This window comes from Oncorhynchus keta, chromosome 18 (genome assembly GCF_023373465.1).
Source record: "Oncorhynchus keta strain PuntledgeMale-10-30-2019 chromosome 18, Oket_V2, whole genome shotgun sequence".
NCBI classification, from domain to species: Eukaryota; Metazoa; Chordata; class Actinopteri; order Salmoniformes; family Salmonidae; genus Oncorhynchus; species Oncorhynchus keta.
In genome coordinates this window covers 39,605,387-39,625,927 of record NC_068438.1, presented here as the reverse complement: position 1 = coordinate 39,625,927, position 20,541 = coordinate 39,605,387, and the positions used below count along the sequence as shown (strand labels likewise).

The following is a 20,541-nucleotide window of genomic DNA, read 5'->3' as shown; positions in this document are numbered from 1 at the left end:
GTGTGTGTGTGAGAGTGTGTGTGAAGAATGATGAGGTGCCGTAATCCTGGAGGCCATGAGTGTTGACAGAGAGATGTGTGTGTCGGGGGTGGAGGCTATGAGTAGTGTGGTTTAGAGGGGAGATTAGAATCATACAATGTATTATTTCATCTGTTAACTACACCTGGAATCTAACTGTGTTTGTGTGTGTGTGTGTATTTGTGTGTGTGTGTATTTGTGTGTGTTTCTCCAGCTAGGGCTGTGTATCAGCAGGGCGTCTGCATCAGTACTCAATCTGAACTGCAGTCTGGTGCTGCTGCCTATGTGTCGCTCTCTACTCACCTACCTCAGAGGAACACACACGGTACGGAGAGGAGGGGAATGTGTGTGTGTGTGTGTGCGCGCGCTCAGTAGTCTGGTAATGGCTGTAATGATATGTCTGAAGACTGTACACTGACACTGTCTGTCCTCCCCCCTCCTCGTCCCCCTCCCCCCATACACACTCCCCTCCAGGTGACAAGCAGAAAGGCCCGCAGGCTTCTGGACAAGAGTAAGACCTTCCATGTGGCGTGTGGAGTAGCCATTTGTGTATTTTCCGGTAAGTGTGTGTGTGTATGTGTTGAGCGTGTGAAGGTGTTGGGCGTTAGTGTGTGTTGAGCGTGTGTATGTGTTGGGCGTTAGTGTGTGTTGAGCGTGTGTATGTGTTGGGCGTTAGTGTGTGTTGAGCGTGTGTATGTGTTGGGCGTTAGTGTGTGTTGAGCGTGTGTATGTGTTGGGCGTTAGTGTGTGTTGAGCGTGTGTATGTGTTGGGCGTTAGTGTGTGTTGTGTATGTGTTGGGCGTTAGTGTGTGTTGAGCGTGTGTAGTGTGTTGAGCGTGTTGGGCGTTAGTGTGTGTTGTGTGTATGTGTTGGGCGTTAGTGTGTGTTGAGCGTGTGTATGTGTTGGGCGTTAGTGTGTGTTGAGCGTGTGTATGTGTTGGGCGTTAGTGTGTGTTGAGCGTGTGTATGTGTTGGGCGTTAGTGTGTGTTGATGCGTTGTGTATGTGTTGGGCGTTAGTGTGTGTTGAGCGTGTGTATGTGTTGGGCGTTAGTGTGTGTTGAGCGTGTGTATGTGTTGGGCGTTAGTGTGTGTTGAGCGTGTGTATGTGTTGGGCGTTAGTGTGTGTTGAGCGTGTGTATGTGTTGGGTGTTAGTGTGTGTTGAGCGTGTGTATGTGTTGGGCGTTAGTGTGTGTTGAGCGTGTGTATGTGTTGGGCGTTAGTGTGTGTTGAGCGTGTGTATGTGTTGGGCGTTAGTGTGTGTTGAGCGCGTGTATGTGTTGGGTGTTAGTGTGTGTTGAGGGAGGGTGTGGGGAAATCGACCCAGCCCACTGGGCACAGAAGTCAGCTCAACATCTAGTTTTGATTTACATTTGATTGAGTTGTCAACTAACGTGAATTTAACGTGAAATAAATAAAACATGTCACCATGTCATTGTATTTGGGTTAAAATATGGGTGACAAAAAGAGGAAATTCCCTCACGTTGATGTCAGTGGAGGCTGCTGAGGGGAGGACGGCTCATAATAACACCTGGAACGGAGTAAATGGAATGGCATCAAACACATGGAAACCATGGAAACCACGTGATTGATGTATTTGATACCATTCCACTGATTCCTCTCAGGTCACGTTCTCCCCAATTAAGGTGCCACCAGCCTCCTGTGGTTAATTACTTTTTAAAAATCTAACCAGTTTTCCACCTTGATTCAATGTCATCAAATAGATTTTTTTGGTTGAAATTATGTGGAAACAACCATTTTTACCAAGAGGTAGGCTGGTTCTTCAGCATTCCATGGGAACCAGCTGTGATGGATCACCAGCTGGCAAGGGTTTTGAGAGAGAGAGAGAGATAGAGAGAGAGAGAGAAGGAGACTTTGACTGGATGTGATGGTGTCTGATGGAGGTGTGTGTATACAGTGGGGCAAAAAAGTATTTAGTCAGCCACCAATTGTGCAAGTTCTCCCACTTAAAAAGATGAGAGAGGCCTGTAATTTTCATCATAGGTACACTTCAACTATGACAGACAAAATGAGAAAAAAAAATCCAGAAAATCACATTGTAGGATTTTAATGAATTTATTTGCAAATTATGGTGGAAAATAAGTATTTGGTCACCTACAAACAAGCAATATTTCTGGCTCTCACAGACCTGTAACTTCTTCTTTAAGAGGCTCCTCTGTCCTCCACTCGTTACCTGTATTAATGGCACCTGTTTGAACTTGTTATCAGTATAAAAGACACCTGTCCACAACCTCAAACAGTCACACTCCAAACTCCACTATGGCCAAGACCAAAGAGCTGTCAAAGGACACCAGAAACAAAATTGTAGACCTGCACCAGGCTAGGAAGACTGAATCTGCAATAGGTAAGCAGCTTGGTTTGAAGAAATCAACTGTGGGAGCAATTATTAGGAAATGGAAGACATACAAGACCACTGATAATCTCCCTCGATCTGGGGCTCCACGCAAGATCTCACCCCGTGGGGTCAAAATGATCACAAGAACGGTGAGCAAAAATCCCATAACCACACGGGGGGACCTAGTGAATGACCTGCAGAGAGCTGGGACCAAAGTAACAAAGCCTACCATCAGTAACACACTACGCCGCCAGGGACTCAAATCCTGCAGTGCCAGACGTGTCCCCCTGCTTAAGCCAGTACATGTACACGTCTGAAGTTTGCTAGAGAGCATTTGGATGATCCAGAAGAAGATTGGGAGAATGTCATATGGTCAGATGAAACCAAAATATAACTTTTTGGTAAAAACTCAACTCGCCGTGTTTGGAGGAAAAAGAATGCTGAGTTGCATCCAAAGAACACCATACCTACTGTGAAGCATGGGGGTGGAAACATCATGCTTTGGGGCTGTTTTTCTGCAAAGGGACCAGGACGACTGATCCGTGTAAAGGAAAGAATGAATGGGGCCATGTATCGTGAGATTTTGAGTGAAAACCTCCTTCCATCAGCATGGGCATTGAAGATGAAACGTGGCTGGGTCTTTCGGCATGACAATGATCCCAAACACACCGCCTGGGCAATGAAGAAGTGGCTTCGTAAGAAGCATTTCAAGGTCCTGGAGTGGCCTAGCCAGTCTCCAGATCTCAGCCCCATAGAACATCTTTGGAGGGAGTTGAAAGTCCGTGTTGCCCAGCAACAGCCCCAAAACATCACTGCTCTAGAGGAGATCTGCATGGAGGAATGGACCAAAATACCAGCAACAGTGTGTGAAAACCTTGTGAAGACTTACAGACAACGTTTGACCTCTGTCATTGCCAACAAAGGGTATATAACAAAGTATTGAGATAAACTTTTGTTATTGACCAAATACTTATTTTCCACCATCATTTGCAAATAAATTAATTAAAAATTCTACAATATGATTTTCTGGATTTTTTCCCCTCATTTTGTCTGTCATAGTTGAAGTGTACCTATGATGAAAATTACAGGCCTCTCTCATATTTTTAAGTTGGAGAACTTGCACAATTGGTGGCTGACTAAAAACTTTTTTGCCCCACTGTATGTATGCATGTGTGTGTGTGACCTGATGGTGGTATGGGCAATTCCACAGTGGTAATGGAATTACGGTACAATCTCCCTCAGGTTTTTTATGCGACCACGTTTTCGAAAACCCTTTTTCCAAATGAACATTCAAAGATGTCTGCTGAAAGAATGGAGTGTCAGCTATGACACGACACCTTGAGTTTGAAAAAAAGTGGATTTACACCCGGTAACGGAATTACAGTAATGGATTTACATCATGGGTCCCTGATCTGTACTACACAGACATGCATAATTATGGATATGAATGTCATTTTCCTCATGTTTCACAAGTTTGGACAGCGCAACGCAGCACAGCAGATCACGGTACAGTACAGTGCAATACAATACAGCACAGTAGAGTAGAGTATGGTAGACTAGATTAGAGTTCATTAGAGTAGGGTATAGTAGATTATAGTTCAGTAGAGTAGAGCAGAGTACAGTACAGTACAATATAGCAGAGTAGAGTTGAGGTAGAGTAGATTAGTGGATTAGAGTTCAGTAGAGTAGATTAGGGTAGAGTAGAGTTCAGCAGAGTAGAGTAGGGTAGAGTAGAGTAGAGTTCAGCAGAGTAGAGTAGGGTAGAGTACATACAGTAGAGTAGAGTGTAGTAGAGTAGGGTCGAGCTGAGTAGAGTTCAGTAGAGTAGGGTGGAGTACAGTAGAGAACAGTAGAGTAGAGTACTGTACAGTAGAGTAGGGTAGAGTACAGTACAGTAAAGTGCAGTAGAGTGCAGTACAATAGAGTAGGTTATAGTAGAGTAGGGTTATATTAGAGTAGGGTATAGTAGAGTAGGGTATAGCAGAGTGGGGTAGAGTGCAGTAGAGTAGGGTGAAGTACAGTAGAGTAGAGCAGAGTAGGGTAGGGTAAAGTACAGTAGAGTAGATTATAGTTCAGTAGAGTAGAGCAGAGTAGAGTAAGGTAGAGTACCATAGGGTAGAGTAGAGTAGAGCAGGGTAGAGAACCATAGAGTAGGGTAGAGTACAGTCGAGTACAGTAGAGTAGAGTGGGGTAGAGCATAGTAGGGTAGAGCAGGGTAGAGTAGAGTTCAAAATAGAGTAGGGTAGAGTAGAGTGGAGTACAGTAGAGTAGAGTTCAGTAGAGTACAGTAGGGTAGGGTAGCGCAGGGTAGAGTACAGTAGAGTAGGGTAGAGTACAGTAGAGTAGGGTGGAGTACAGTAGAGTAGGGTAGAGTACAGTAGAGTAGAGTTCAGTAGAGTAGGGTAGAGTGCAGTTGAGATAAGTAGAGTAGGGTATGTTAGAGTAAAGTGCAGTACAGTAGAGTAGGGTAGAGTCCAGTAGAGTATAGTGTAAGGTAGAGTACAGTAGGTTAGAGTAGGGTATGGTAGAGTACAGTAGGGGAGAGTACAGTAGAAGTAGAGTAGGGTAGGGTAGAGCATAGTAGGGTAGAGTAGGGTAGAGCAGAGGAGAGTAGATTTCAGTAGAGTAGGGTAGAGTGCAGTACAGTAGAGTACAGTAGAGTACAGTAGAGTAGGGTAGAGTACAGTAGGGTAGAGTACAGTAGAGTAGAGTACAGTAGGGTAGGGTCGAGTACAGTAGAGTAGGGTAGAGTACAGTAGGGTAGGGTAGAGTGCTGTAGAGTAGGGTAGAGTGCAGTAGAGTAGGGTAGAGTACAGTAGGGTAGGGTAGAGTGCTATAGAGTGGGGTTGAGTGCTGTAGAGTAGGGTAGAGTACAGTAGAGTACAGTAGAGTAGGGTAGAGTACAGTAGAATAGGGTAGAGTACAGTAGAGTAGGGTAGAGTGCAGTAGAGTAGGGTAGAGTACAGTAGAGTAGGGTTGAGTGCTGAAGAGTAGGGTAGAGTACAGTAGAGTAGGGTAGAGTACAGTAGAGTAGGGTTGAGTGCTGTAGAGTAGGGTAGAGTGCAGTTGAGTAGGGTTGAGTGCTGTAGAGTAGGGTAGAGTACAGTAGAATAGGGTAGAGTACAGTAGAGTAGGGTAGAGTACAGTAGAGTAGGGTAGAGTACAGTAGAGTAGGGTTGAGTGCTGTAGATTAGGGTAGAGTGCAGTTGAGTGCAGTTGAGGGCTGTAGAGTAGGGTAGAGTACAGTAGAGTAGGGTTGAGTGCTGTAGAGTAGGGTTGAGTGCTGTAGAGTAGGGTAGAGTACAGTAGAGTAGGGTTGAGTGCTGTAGAGTAGTTTAGAGTGCAGTTGAGTGCAGTTGAGGACTGTAGAGTACAGTAGAGTATGGTAGAGTGCAGTTGAGCACAGTAGAAAGTAGAGTATAGCAGTACAATAGAGTACAATACAATATACTGTACGCTACTATACAGTACTGTACTGTTCCACTGTTTTGTATTCTACTGTATTCTACTGAGCTCTACTCACTGTACTGTACTATACATTTATCTTGTGAAACATATTGCACGTCTATGATTGGTTCAGATTTGGTCCAGTCTGTTCCCTCGGGGGACATTAACAGGGTTGACTGACTAAATCTCAACAATTTTTCATTGTCCATGGATATCCGGTGTTGGTCGGTGATCAATGGGTGAGGACGCTGACTAAATGAATGGACAGCGAGTTGGCTCATGGGTAGGTGTCATGGGTAGGTGTCATGGGTAGGTGTCATGGGTAGGTGTCAGAAAGAGCTGGGAGAGGTGACATTAACTGAAGTTGAGAGAGAAGGGCAGAGAGAGAGAGAGAGAGAGAGAGACAGAGAGAACCAGAGAGAGAGAGAGAAAGACAGAGACACAGAGAGAGAGACAGAGAGAGAGAGAGACACAGAGAGAGACACAGAGAGAGAGAGAGACAGAGAGAGAGAGAGTGACACAGAGAGAGAGAGAGACAGAGAGAGAGAGACAGAGAGAACCAGAGAGAGAGAGAGAGAAAGACAGAGACACAGAGAGAGAGAGAGAGAGACAGAGACACAGAGAGAGCACAGAGAGAGACAGAGAGAGAGAGACAGAGAGAGAGAGAGAGAGAGAGAGAGAGAGAGACAGAGAGAGAGAGAGAGAGAGAGAGAGAGAGAGAGAGAGAGAGAGAGAGACACAGAGAGAGACACAGAGAGAGAGACAGAGAGAGAGAGAGAGAGAGAGAGACAGAGAGAGAGAGAGACAGAGAGAGAGACAGAGAGAGAGACAGAGAGAGACACAGAGAGAGAGACAGAGAGAGAGAGAGAGAGAGACAGAGAGAGTGAGAGAGAGAGAGAGAGACAGAGAGAGAGAGAGACAGAGAGAGAGAGAGAGACAGAGAGAGAGAGACAGAGAGAGAGAGAGAGAGAGAGAGAGACACACAGAGAGAGTGAGAGAGAGAGAGAGAGACAGAGAGAGAGAGAGACAGAGAGAGAGACACAGAGAGAGACACAGAGAGAGCGAGAGAAGGAAGGAAGGAAATAAAGAGAAAGGGAGTAGTTGTCCAGTGTCAGACTGTTTAAAGACTCTTGACTTCCAGAATACAGAAAGAGATTGAAACAGCTATGAGCTGTATGCCAGTGGAAGGGAGGACAGTAGCAGGTGATCCAACTGTGGTTTGTGATTATTATGATTTTCCATTGTAGCCAATTCAACTGCGATAATTCCGTTACCAAATTGGTAAGGAAATTATGATGTTATATCACTTTATAATTCATAAACAAAATTGATACCAGTAAAATCACTATAACGAATTGGTAGGTCTACTTGTTACTTCTGTGAACGTTCCTAATCCTAATCTTCACATGAGGGAGAGAAATGTGAAAATATCTTCCAAGATATGTGTGTTTTTGGTAACGGAATTACAAGGCACAAGGCAATATTTCTTAAACTTACAGAACAATTTCTACGAAATGAAATCTAAGTGTAGATATTAGTTGGCAGGGATCTTTATGTTATTACATGATTGTGTTTTGATGTATTTCTAAAACTTTTCAATACTTTTTCTGCTAGATGTTTTCTAAGAGCCCTTTTCCATCTGTTCATGCAGAAATCAAAGCCGTCACTTATGCCCGATTTTTTAAGATGAAAAATGTCTTTTTCCTTAAAATATAGATTCTTAGTTTTTATTTGACACACAATTTGATCCTATGAACTTCCCATGTTGGTGCTCATGGATCCCTTTCGATGGAAGTGCCCCTATGCATTCAGATTCTGAGAGGTTCCAGCTCTTCCAGGGGACATAGAGATGTGTGTGTGTGTGTGTGTGTGTGTGTGTGTGTGTGTGTGTGTGTGTGTGTGTGTGTGTGTGTGTGTGTGTGTGTGTGTGTGTGTGTGTGTGTGTGTGTGTGTGTGTGTACGTGTGTGTGTGTACGTGTGTGTGCGTGTGTGTGTGCGTGTGTGTGTGTACGTGTGTGTGTGTGTGAGAGAGAGATAATGAGTGAGAGAGGGACACACACAGCTGCCTCACTGACGTCATTGGGAGCTGGTTTCTCCCCGGTCTCCCTCAACCCAAGCCCCCCCCTCCTTTAACCCTCTCTCCCTCCCCCTCTCTCCTCTTCCGCTCCCTCACCCCCCCCTCCCCTCCCCTCCACCCTCCCCCTCCCCTCCTCCTTTCTCCACAGCCTGCTTCCTGGCTGTGGAGATGTAAAGTTCTAATTGCAGAGTTCCAAACTCCTGACACAACCAATTACACCCAGGGAACAATGGAGAAAAAAGTGAGAAAGAGGAGGCAGGGGGAAGACATGGAGAGGGTAATTGAAGGTGAATAGAAAGAGAGAGGGGGGGGAGAGAGAGGGGGAGGAGGAGAGAGCGATAACTACCCCTTGCCTCTGTCAGCTGTTGGGGAAATGCATGTTTAAGCTATGATGTCAGAGAGATAAGTGTGTGTGTGTGTGTGTGTGTGTGTGTGTGTGTGTGTGTGTGTGTGTGTGTGTGTGTGTGTGTGTGTGTGTGTGTGTGTGTGTGTGTGTGTGTGTGTGTGTGTGTGTGTGTGTGTGTGTGTGTGTGTGTGTGTGTGTGTGTGTGTGTGTGTGTGTGTGTGTGTGTGTGCGTGCGTGCGTGCGTGCGTGCGTGCGTGCGTGCGTGTGTCGCTCAGTGACTCAGTAAGGATGTATTGGTGAGTAGTGCTGGGAAATGCCAGGGACCTCACGATACGATATTATCATGTTAATTAGGTACCAATACAATATGTATTTAGATTCTCACGATTCTATACTGAACAAAAATGTAAATGCAACAGTTTCAAATCAGTCCATTGAAGTAAGTGCATTAGCAGATGCTCTTATCCAGAGTGACTTAAAGTAGTGAATGCATACGTTTTCATTTGTACTGGTCTCACATAATGACAAATTCTCTAATACAACCTTGGAGGCGGTTTATGGTAGAGAAATGAACATTCAATTCTCTGGCAACAGCTCTGGTGGTCATTCCTACAGTCAGCATGCCAGTTGGACTCTCCCTCAAAACTTGAGACATCTGTAGCATTGTGTTGTGTGACATAACTGCACATTTTAGTGGGCTTTTATTTGTCCCAGAACAAGATGCACCTGTGTAATGATCAGGTTGTTTAGTCAGCTTCCTTGATACACCACAATATTGATATGCAACAAAATGGAGAAGAATTTGTTTTTTTGTGTGTATGGAAAATGTTGGGGAACTTTTATTGAAGCTCATCAACATGGGACCAACACTTTACATGTTGTGTTATATGTATGTTCAGTGTAGTATGATATGTTACACTTCGTATGTATTCATCTGTGGGTCCATCATCCATTTTGAATGTTACGGATAGAAATTCATATAGTATGTTACGAATTTAAATTCATATAGTATGTTACGAATTTCAATTCATATAGTATGTTACGAATTTGCAAAACGTACGTATGATATGTTACAAATTCCAATTTGTCTAACGTTATCGTGGTGGCTTTGTGGCTAACACTAACATTTGGGCCTCCGAGTGGCGCAGCAGTCTAAGGTACTGCATCTAAGTGCTAGAGGCGTCACTACTGACCCTGGTTTGATTCCAGGCTGTATCACAACTGGCCGTGATTGGGAGTCCCATAGGGCGGTGCACAATTGGCCCAGCGTTGACCGGTTTTGGCCGGTGTAGGCTGTCAATATAAATTGAATTTGTTCTTAACTGACTTGGCTAGTTAAATAAAAAATAGATTAAAAAACGTTAGCTAGTGGTAAAGGATTAAGGTTAGGGGTTTAGGTTAGGAGTTAAGGTTAGGAGTTAGGTTAGTAGTTAAGGTTAGGAGTTAGGTTAGGAGTTAGAGTTATGTTAGGAGTTTAGGTTAGGAGTTTAGGTTAGGAGTTAAGGTTAGGAGTTAGAGTTAGGTTAGGAGTTTAGGTTAGGAGTTAAGGTTAGGAGTTCGGTTAGGAGTTAGGTTAGGAGTTAGGTTAGGAGTTTAGGTTAGGAGTTTAGGTTAGGAGTTAAGGTTAGGAGTTAGAGTTAGGTTAGGAGTTTAGGTTAGGAGTTAAGGTTAGGAGTTAGGTTAGGAGTTAGGTTAGGAGTTAGGTTAGGAGTTTAGGTTAGGTTAGGAGTTTAGGTTAGGAGTTTAGGTTAGGAGTTAGGTTAGGAGTTAAGGTTAGGAGTTAAGGTTAGAAGTTAAGGTTAGAAGTTAAGGTTAGGAGTTTAGGTTAGGAGTTTAGGTTAGGTTAGAAGTTAAGGTTAGGAGTTTAGGTTAGGAGTTTAGGTTAGGAGTCTAGGTTAGGAGTTAAGGTTAGGAGTTAAGGTTAGGAGTTAAGGTTAGGAGCTACGGTTAGGAGTTAAGGTTAGAAGTTAAGGTTAGGAGTTAAGGTTAGGAGTTAAGGTTAGGAGTTAAGGTTAGAAGTTAGGTTAGGAGTTAAGGTTATAAATTAAGGTTAGGAGTTAGGTTAAAGGGTTAAGGGTATATATCTGCTGCAGAGAGAACATGACAGTTTTGACCAGTCATGGAAAGACTGAAAAGATGTTGGCTCACTATTTAAAAGAAGATGGAGAACAAACATATTTCTACAAGTCAATACTTGAAGTCAATTGTGATATGTGACTGTATCGATTTCCCCCTCATCGCTATTGTTGAGTATGCTGAATAGAGAAAGAGAGGTGTGTATGAGGGTGAGTTTTGCTCTCGTGTAACTCACTATTGTGATGTGTCCCCCAGTTGTGCACGTATCAGCTCATCTGGTCAACGTGGTCAACTTCAGCGTCGGGTACTCAGAAGAGTTCCCTTCTCTCAACGTTGCTCGCTACAGGGGAGAGGTAAGATGTGCACACTCACACACACACACTCACACACAACCTGTGTTAACCTGCACTTTTCTTCCCCAGGACCCCAGACTCATCATTCTGACTACAGGTAAGTATGCCGGAGTTCCCCTATAATAAACTGGACTGTTTCACAGGTGGGTTGTCGAGCCAAGGGGCGTCTATTGCATTTTGGTCTTGGTTTCATATGTATTTCCATGGTAACCATAAACTGGTGAATGTGTTTGAGATTAGGGTGGCGCTATGCCAAGAAGAGAGGGGGAACTCTGTCTTTCTGACAGTACTAGACACACACACACACACACACACACACACACACACACACACACACACACACACACACACACACACACACACACACACACACACACACACACACACACACACACACACACACACACACACACACACACACACACACACACACACACACACACACACACACACACACACACACACACACAGTCTTGCACAGCTAACCTTGTGGGGAGACACACTTCAGTCCCATTCAAAATCCTATTTTCCCTAACCCCTAAAGCTAACCCTAACCCTAACCTTAACCCAAAAACCAAACTTTAACACCAAACCTAACCCTAGCTCCTAACCCTAACCCTTAATCTAATTCTAATTCTAACACTGAGTCTAACCTTAACCCTAAACCCCATAGAAATAGCATTTGACCTTGAGAGGACCAACAAAATGTCTCCAATTGGTCAAATATTTGTTTGTTTCCTATTCTTGTGGGGACTTCTTAAATATGTCCACACACAAGCAAAAAGGTCACACTTTGTCTGGATTTTCCATGTGTAGATGCTCTGCTTGCTCTGCTTAGGGCTAGGTTTAGAATAAGGGTTAGGGTAAAGGTTACATTTAAAGCCAAAATGTAGTTTTGGCAAGTCGGTTAGGACATCTACTTTGTGCATGACACAAGTAATTTTTCCAACAATTGTTTACAGACAGATTATTTCACTTATAATTTCACTGTATCACAATTCCAGTGGGTCAGAAGTTTACATAGACTAAGTTGACTGTGCCTTTAAACAGCTTGAAAAATTCCTGAAAATGATGTCATGGCTTTAGAAGCTTCTGATGGGCTAATTTACACCATTTGAGTCAATTGGAGGTGAACCTGTGGATGTATTTCAAGGCCTACCTTCAAAGTGCCTCTTTGCTTGACATCATGCGAAAATCAAAAGAAATCAGCCAAGACCTCAGAAAAAAATTTGTAGACCTCCACAAGTCTGGTTCATCCTTGGGAGCAATTTTCAAATGCCTGAAGGTACCATGTTTATCTGTACAAACAATAGTATGCAAGTATAAACACCATGGGACCACGTAGCCGTCATACCGCTCAGGAAGGAGACGCGTTCTGTCTCCTAGAGATGAACGTACTTTGGTCCAAAAAGTGTAATTCGATCCCAGAACAACAGCAAAGCACCCTGTGAAGATGCTGGAGGAAACAGGTACAAAAATATCTATATCCACAGTAAAACTAGTCCTTTATCGACATAACCTGAAAGACCGCTCAGCAAGGAAGAAGCCACTGCTCCAAAATCGCCATAAAAAGCCAGACTACAGTTTGCAACTGCACATGGGGACAAAGATCGGACAAATGTCCTCTGGTCTGATGAAACAAAAATATAACTGTTTGGCCATAATTAACCATCGGGATGTTTGGAGGAAAAAGGGGGAGGCTTGCAAGCCGAAGAACACCATCCCAACTGTGAAGCACGGGGTTGGCATGTTGTGGGGTTGCTTTGCTGCAGCAGGGACTGGTGCACTTCACAAAATAGATGGCGTCATGAGGAAGGACAATTATGTGGATATATAGAAGCAGCATCTCAAGCAGCATCTCAAGACATCAGTCAGGAAGTTAAAGCTTGGTCGCAAATGCAAATGGGTCGCAAATGGGTCTTCCAAATGGACAATGACCCCAAGTATACTTCCAAAGATATGGCTTAAGGACAACAAAGTCAAGGTATTGGAGTGGCCATCACAAAGCCTTGACCTCAATCCTATAGAACATTTGTGGGCAGAACTGAAGAAGTGGTTGTGAGCAAGGAGGCCTACAAACCTGACCCGGTTACACCAGCTCTGTCAGGAGGAAGGGGCCACAATTCACCCAATTTATTGTGGGAAGCTTGTGGAAGGCTACCTGAAACGTTTGACCCAAGTTAAACAATTTAAAGGCAATGCTACCAAATACTAATTGAGTGCATGTAAACTTCTGACCCACTGGGGATGTGATGAAATAAATAAAAGCTGAAATATATCATTCTCTCTACTATTATTCTGACATTTCACAGTCGTATAGTAAAGTGGTGATCCTAACTGACCTAAGACAGAGATTTTTTACTTGGATTAAATGTCAGGAATTGTGAAAAACTGAGTTTAAATGTATTTGGCTAAGGTTTATATAAACTTCCTGACATTGTCTAGCTCACTTCCGGGCAGTCTAGTCTGAAAACATTCCCTATCCCTTTCCAGGTAGTCTAGTCCATTCTGAAAACTTTCCCTATCCCTTTCCAGGTAGTCTAGTCCATTCTGAAAACTTTCCCTATCCCCTTCCTGTTAGTCTAGTCCAGTCTGAAAATCTTCCCTATCCCCTTCCTGGTACTCTAGTCCAGTCTGAAAACTTTCCCTATCCCCTTCCTGGTACTCTAGTCCAGTCTGAAAACTTTCCCTATCCCCTTCCTGGTACTCTAGTCCAGTCTGAAAACTTTCCCTGTCCCCTTCCTGGTAGTCTAGTCAAGTCTGAAAACTTTCCCTATCCCCTTCCTGGTAGTCTAGTCCAGTCTGAAAACTTTCCCTATCCCCTTCCTGGTAGTCTAGTCCAGTCTGAAAACTTTCCCTATCCCCTTCCTGGTAGTCTAGTCCAGTCTGAAAACTTTCCCTATCCCCTTCCTGGTAGTCTAGTCCAGTCTGAAAACTTTCCCTATCCCCTTCCTGGTAGTCTAGTCCAGTCTGAAAACTTTCCCTATCCCCTTCCCGGTTCCCCTATCCCCTTCCTGGGTACTATCCCCTTCCCGGTCTAGTCCAGTCTGAAAACTTTCCCTATCCCCTTCCTGGTAGTCTAGTCCAGTCTGAAAACTTTCCCTATCCCCTTCCTGGTAGTAGTCCAGTCTGAAAACTTTCCAGTAGTCTAGTCCAGTCTGAAAACTTTCCCTATCCCCTTCCTGGTAGTCTAGTCCAGTCTGAAAACTTTCCCTATCCCCTTCCTGGTAGTCTAGTCCAGTCTGAAAACTTTCCCTATCCCCTTCCTGGTAGTCTAGTCCAGTCTGAAAACTTTCCCTATCCCCTTCCTGGTACCCTTGCCTGTCCAGTCTGAAAACTTTCCCTATCCCCTTCCTGGTAGTCTAGTCCAGTCTGAAAACTTTCCTTATCCCCTTCCTGGTAGTCTAGTCCAGTCTGAAAACTTTCCCTATCCCCTTCCTGGTAGTCTAGTCCAGTCTGAAAACTTTCCCTATCCCCTTCCTGGTACCCTTGCCTGTCCAGTCTGAAAACTTTCCCTATCCCCTTCCTGGTACTCTAGTCCAGTCTGAAAACTTTCCCTATTCCCTTCCTGGTACTCTAGTCCAGTCTGAAAACCTTCCCTATTCCCTTGCCCAACTATCTAACACAACAAATAATGATGTCATCACAGTTTTGTCTTTGTTCTCTGATTGGTTAATAATGTTATGACTCTGTGTCTTTGTTCATTAATTGGTTATTAATTATATAAATCTGTCTCTCTGTTCTCTGATTGGTTAATTATGTTATGACTCTGTGTCTTTGTTCATGAATTGGTTATTAATTATATATATCTGTCTCTCTGTTCTTTGATTGGTTAATTATGTTATGACTCTGTCTCTTTGTTATGAATCTGTCACTTTGTTCTCCGGTTGGTTAATAATGTAATAACTTTTGTCTCTCTCTTCTCTGATTGGTGGATGTGGTTTAGTCCCGGGGATCACTGGTATCCTATTGGTCCTCATCCTCTTCCTGATGTTCACTGCCTCTTCCTACTGCATCAGGTAAAACTCTTAAGTTACCTTGGACAAGAGCGTCTGCTACATTTCTTAAATGTGTGTCTGTCAGTCTTAGATGGCCAGGATAAAGGGACCAACTACCAGTGTGGCCAAACCTATGTCATTACTGAGGTCACAGGGGGCGCCAAGGAGAGGTCCTGTGCTTTGATTTAGACTGTGTCCTGATTGTGGTGTCTTCTGCCTTGCCTGTTGTAATTTAATGCAGGATCAGAGGCAGCTCCACTTAGGCCTTAGGACAGCACCTGTGTGTGTGTGTGTGTGTGTGTGTGTGTGTGTGTGTGTGTGTGTGTGTGTGTGTGTGTGTGTGTGTGTGTGTGTGTGTGTGTGTGTGTGTGTGTGTGTGTGTGTGTGTGTGTGTGTGTGTGGTGTGGAGGGTGTGGGTGTGGGTGTGGGTGTGGGTGTGGGTGTGAGTCCCAGTATTGTAGGGAGACACTGATGTTCAAAGGGTGATGTGGTCATGGGTGTGGGTGTTCAGAGCGTTCTTGGAGGGTGACTGCGTTTCAACTGTTGTTTGGTGTAAGTTGTGTTTATTGGGGGAAGTTGTCTGTAATAACCTTGCTAATTGTGACATCCCTACTCATGCACACACACACACACACACACACACACACACACACACACACACACACACACACACACACACACACACACACACACACACACACACACACACACACACACACACACACACACACACACACACACACACACACACACTCTCACTGTCCTGCCCTCCACTTGTTTAAGAGTTTAAGAGACCCTGTAAATGAAAAGGCGTGGCTCTTCATGTCTTCAGTTATGCTCTGACCTCTCTCTCGCTCTTCTCCTGGATAATTTCTCCCCTTTGTCTGCTTTTCTCCAACACTCGTATCTTCCTGTCATTCCACAGCACTCCCTAAAATAGTTTTTCTGCAGAAAATGTGAAAATATGGCGCTGTGGACCTTGTGGTAATCTGATGTATGAAAATATGGCGCTGTGGACCTTGTGGTAATCTGATGTATGAAAATATGTGTTGATGTCAATGAGACTTTACAGTAATCTGATGTATCATGATATCATCATGTTTGTGGAATGTCCTCTGTGTTTCAGGGTGTCCAACTATGAGATATTCTGGTACACCCACAACCTCTTCATAGTGTTCTACATCATACTGATTGTGCATGTGGTCGGGTAAGTTAACTTATCGCCTTTGGTATGGGGACTATGTGGCTGTGGCTGTGGCTGTGGCTGTGGCTGTGTGTGTGTGGCTGTGGCTGTGTGTGATTAAAGATGTCAGCATGCCTCAGGTCGGCTGGCGCCTAGCCAAACTCGGCTAGCTGAAGTGTGCTTGCATACTCCTTTAAAATACCTTCGCTTAAAATATAACGAAAAAGCTTCAATAGTAATGTTTGTCTGATAGAGGTCCAGAGTTCTGTTGTGGAGATGGGAGAACCTTCCAGAAGGACAACCATCTCTGCAGCACTCTGCCAATCAGGCCTTTATGGTAGAGTGGCCAGGCGGGAGCCACTCCTCAGTAAAAGGCACATGACAGCCCACTTGGAGTTTGTCAAAAGGCACCTAAAGGACTCAGACAATGAGAAACCAGATAATTTGGTCTGATGGAACCAAGATTGAACTCTTTGGCCTGAATGCCAAGCATCACGTCTGGAGGAAACCTGCCACCATCCCTACAGTGAAGCAGAGACTTGCTTTCAGAGGCAGGGACTGGGAGACTAGTCAGGATCGAGGGAAAGATGAATGGAGCAAAGTACAACGAGATCCTTGATGAAAACCTGCTCCAGAGCACTCAGCATCTCATACTGGGGTAAAGGTTCACCTTCCAACAAGATAACGACCCTAAGCACACAATCAAGACAACGCAGGAGTGGCTTCGGGACAAGTCTCTGAAAGTCATTTAGTGACCCAGCTGGAATTGAACCCGATCCAACATCTCTGGATAGACCTGAAAATTAGCTGTGTAGCGACGCTCCCCAACCCACCTGACAGAGCTTGAGAGGATCTACAGAGAAGAATGGGAGAAATATCCCCAAATACAGGTGTGCCAAGCTCTTCCGAACTGTTTCGGCTGGGAAGCATGAGGACGCCTTGATTAAGGGGTTAGTCATGACAGAGTAGTACTATCGGTATGTTTTCATAGTGTTGGATACAGAGAGGTATAGAATGCATTTGAATGGCATTACTATCATAGTATTGCATCAGTCCAGACCGAGCTGACGTTGAGCTGTCCCCATCAGGTCCTCTCAGACACCAGGGTTCCATTACAGTCATAGTATTGCATCAGTCCAGACCGAGCTGACGTTGAGCTGTCCCCATCAGGTCCTCTCAGACACCAGGATTCCATTACAGTCATAGTATTGCATCAGTCCAGACCGAGCTGACGTTGAGCTGTCCCCATCAGGTCCTCTCAGACACCAGGGTTCCATTACAGTCATAGTATTGCATCAGTCCAGACCGAGCTGACGTTGAGCTGTCCCCATCAGGTCCTCTCAGACACCAGGGTTCCATTACAGTCATAGTAACACACTGACACATTCACTTTGTTCCTCAACTCTACTGCCTCAGGTTAACACACACCCACACACATGTACCTGTAGACTTTTAGAATCTTCAGAGCCGGAATGTTGTGTTCTTCTTCATCATCATCATCATCATCATCATCATCATCATCATCATCATCTTTTCTCATTCTTTTTCATCCTATAGTGGTGCTCTGAAGTACCAGACCAACTTTGAGGCCCACCCCCCTGGCTGCCTCAGAGCCAATCAGACTAACCCGGACAAGACGGAGGAGGAGTCAGGACAGGCTGAAGGAGATGGATGGAGCTGCAGGGAGGAGGCTCGGTTCCAACCCAACTCACCTGAGGTGTGTGTGTGTGGGGGGTGTAGGGGAGGATGGGGGTGAGGTGGAGTGATGGGGTGTAGGGGAGGATGGGAGGTGAGGTGATGGGAGGTGAGGTGAGGTGATTGGGTGTAGGGGAGGAGTGATTGGGAGGATGGGAGATGAGGTGATGGGAGGTGAGGTGAGGTGAGGTGATTGGGTGTAGGGGAGGAGTGATTGGGAGGATGGGAGGTGAGGTGATGTGAGGTGAGGTGAGGTGATTGGGTGTAGGGGAGGAGGTGATTGGGAGGATGGGAGGTGAGGTGAGGTGATTGGGTGTAGGGGAGGAGTGATGGGGTGTAGGGGAGGATGGGAGGTGAGGTGGAGTGATGGGGTGTAGGGGAGGATGGGAGGTGAGTTGGAGTGATGGGGTGTAGGGGAGGATGGGAGGTGAGGGGGAGGTGATGGGGTGTAGGGGAGGATGGGAGGTGAGGGGGAGTGATGGGGTGTAGGGGAGGATGGGAGGTGAGGTGAGTGATGGGGTGTAGGGGAGGATGGGAGGTGAGGTGAGGTGAGGTGATGGGGTGTAGGGGAGGATGGGAGGTGAGTTGGAGTGATGGGGTGTAGGGGAGGATGGGAGGTGAGGTGGAGGTGATGGGGGTGAGGGGAGTGATGGGGTGTAGGGGAGGAGTGATGGGATGGGGTGGGAGTAGGGGAGGATGGGGTGATGGGGTGTAGGGGAGGAGTAATGGGGTGTAGGGGAGGATGGGAGGTGAGGTGGAGGATGGGGTGTAGGGGAGGATGGGATGTGAGGTGGAGGATGGGGTGTAGGGGAGGAGTGATGGGGTGTAGGGGAGGAGTGATGGGGTGTAGGGGAGGATGGGGATGAGCTGGAGGTGGGGTGTGATGGAGGATGGGGTGTAGGGGAGGAGTGATGGGGTGTAGGGGAGGAGGGAGGGGGTGGAGGGGAGGGTGGAGTGATGGGGTGTAGGGGAGGATGGGAGGTGAGGTGGAGGATGGGGTCTAGGGGAGGAGTGATGGGGTGTAGGGGTTTGCTGTTTGGGGTTTTAGGCTGGGTTTCTGTACAGCACTTTGAGATATCAGCTGATGTACGAAGGGGGTATATAAATACATTTGATTTGATTTGGGGTTGTAGGGGAGGATGGGAGGTGAGGTGGAGTGATGGGGTGTAGGGGAGGAGTGAGGTGAGGTGGAGGGAGGTGAGGTGGAGTGATGGGAGGGGAGGGGGAGGTGAGGTGGAGGATGGGGTGTAGGGGAGGAGGATGGGGTGTGGAGAGAGGGGTGTAGGGGAGGAGTGATGGGGTGTAGGGGTTTGCTGTTTGGGGTTTTAGGCTGGGTTTCTGTACAGCACTTTGAGATATCAGCTGATGTACGAAGGGTTATATAAATACATTTGATTTGATTTGATTTGTAGGGGAGGATGGGAGGTGAGGTGGAGTGATGGGAGGTGAGGTGGAGTGATGGGGTGTAGGGGAGGAGTGATGGGAGGTGAGGTGGAGTGATGGGGTGTAGGGGAGGAGTGATGGGAGGTGAGGTGGAGGATGGGGTGTAGGGGAGGATGGGGTGTGGGAGGTGGGAGGTGGGTGGAGGATGGGGTGTAGGGGAGGAGTGATGGGAGGTGAGGTGGGGAGGGAGGTGATGGGGTGTAGGGGAGGAGAGGGATGGGGGAGTGATGGGGTGTAGGGGAGGAGTGATGGGGTGTAGGGGAGGAGTGATGGGGTGTAGGGGAGGAGTGATGGGAGGTGAGGTGGAGTGATGGGGTGTAGGGGAGGAGTGATGGGGTGTAGGGGAGGAGTGATGGGAGGTGAGGTGAGGATGGGAGGGATGGGGTGTAGGGGAGGAGTGATGGGAGGTGAGGTGGAGTGATGGGGTGTAGGGGAGGAGTGATGGGAGGTGAGGTGGAGTGATGGGGGGTGGGGAGGTGAGGTGGAGTGATGGGGTGTAGGGGAGGAGTGATGGGAGGTGAGGTGGAGTGATGGGGTGTAGGGGAGGAGTGATGGGAGGTGAGGTGGAGTGATGGGGTGTAGGGGAGGAGTGGGATGGGAGGTGAGGTGGGTGGAGTGATGGGGTGTAGGGGAGGAGTGATGGGAGGTGAGGTGGAGTGATGGGGTGTAGGGGAGGAGTGATGGGAGGTGAGGTGGAGTGATGGGAGGTGAGGTGGAGGTGGAGGAGGAGTGTAGGGGAGGATGGGTGTGAGGTGGAGTGATGGGGTGTAGGGGAGGAGTGATGGGAGGTGAGGTGGAGTGATGGGAGGTGAGGTGGAGTGAGGGGTGTAGGGGAGGATGGGTGTGAGGTGGAGTGAGGAGTGTAGGGGAGGATGGGCCTGTCTGTGTGCACATGCTTGTTAGGGCGCCAGTGTTGTCTCATAAAATCAAATCTCTGGACTTGGTGTCTCTAGCTGGGAGTAATTAGTGTAGGGTGGATGTGTGTGTGGTGTGTGAGGTGTGTGGATGGGAGTGTGGTGGAGTGTGTGTGTGTGGGTGTGTGTGTGGAGTGTGTGTGTGGGTGTGAGGTGGTGTGAGGAGTGTGTGGTGGGTGTGGGAGGTGCGTGTGGGGAGTGGGTGTGAGGTGGGAGTGAGGAGTGTGTGATGGGTGTGCGTGGAGTGAAGCGTGTAGGGGAGTGGGTGTGAGGTGGACCTGGCTGTGGGTGTCTGGTCCTCTGTGTCTCTACTGTGCTGAGATGGCTATATCGTGGAGTAGGAGGTAGGGGAGCATCCCCCGTCAGGTAGTTGCTGTCGTCAGACATCCCTGAGGTGGACGAGGATAGGGGCGGATGCTGAAGAAGGACTTTAAAGCCCACCCGGGGCAGGTGAGTGACAGGTAGAGTTACTATAGTAACCACACTGTGGCATGGCTCTGGACTAAGTTAGCAGTAAGGTAACACTTACTCTGCCATATTACTAACACCTCAACCAAAGTAGCAGAAAGGTAGTTGTTTCTGACATATTACTTACCTGAGATCTGTACAAAGTCTCAATTATGGAGATATAGTAGT

General features: G+C 46.5%; 1 protein-coding gene across 2 annotated transcripts in view; it reads left to right on the top strand.

Moving 5' to 3' along the window:
* LOC118381132 (NADPH oxidase 4) overlaps nucleotides 1–20,541 on the top strand; it is a 56,580-nt gene that overhangs the window by 8,623 nt on the left and 27,416 nt on the right. For both annotated transcript variants that reach the window (XM_052468019.1, XM_052468018.1), the window contains exons 3-9: nucleotides 233–343; nucleotides 493–577; nucleotides 10,575–10,672; nucleotides 10,742–10,769; nucleotides 14,619–14,691; nucleotides 15,797–15,877; nucleotides 17,411–17,570. In XM_052468019.1, coding sequence (XP_052323979.1) covers nucleotides 233–343; nucleotides 493–577; nucleotides 10,575–10,672; nucleotides 10,742–10,769; nucleotides 14,619–14,691; nucleotides 15,797–15,877; nucleotides 17,411–17,570 — 636 coding nt within the window. The remainder of the gene's footprint in view (nucleotides 1–232; nucleotides 344–492; nucleotides 578–10,574; nucleotides 10,673–10,741; nucleotides 10,770–14,618; nucleotides 14,692–15,796; nucleotides 15,878–17,410; nucleotides 17,571–20,541) is intronic.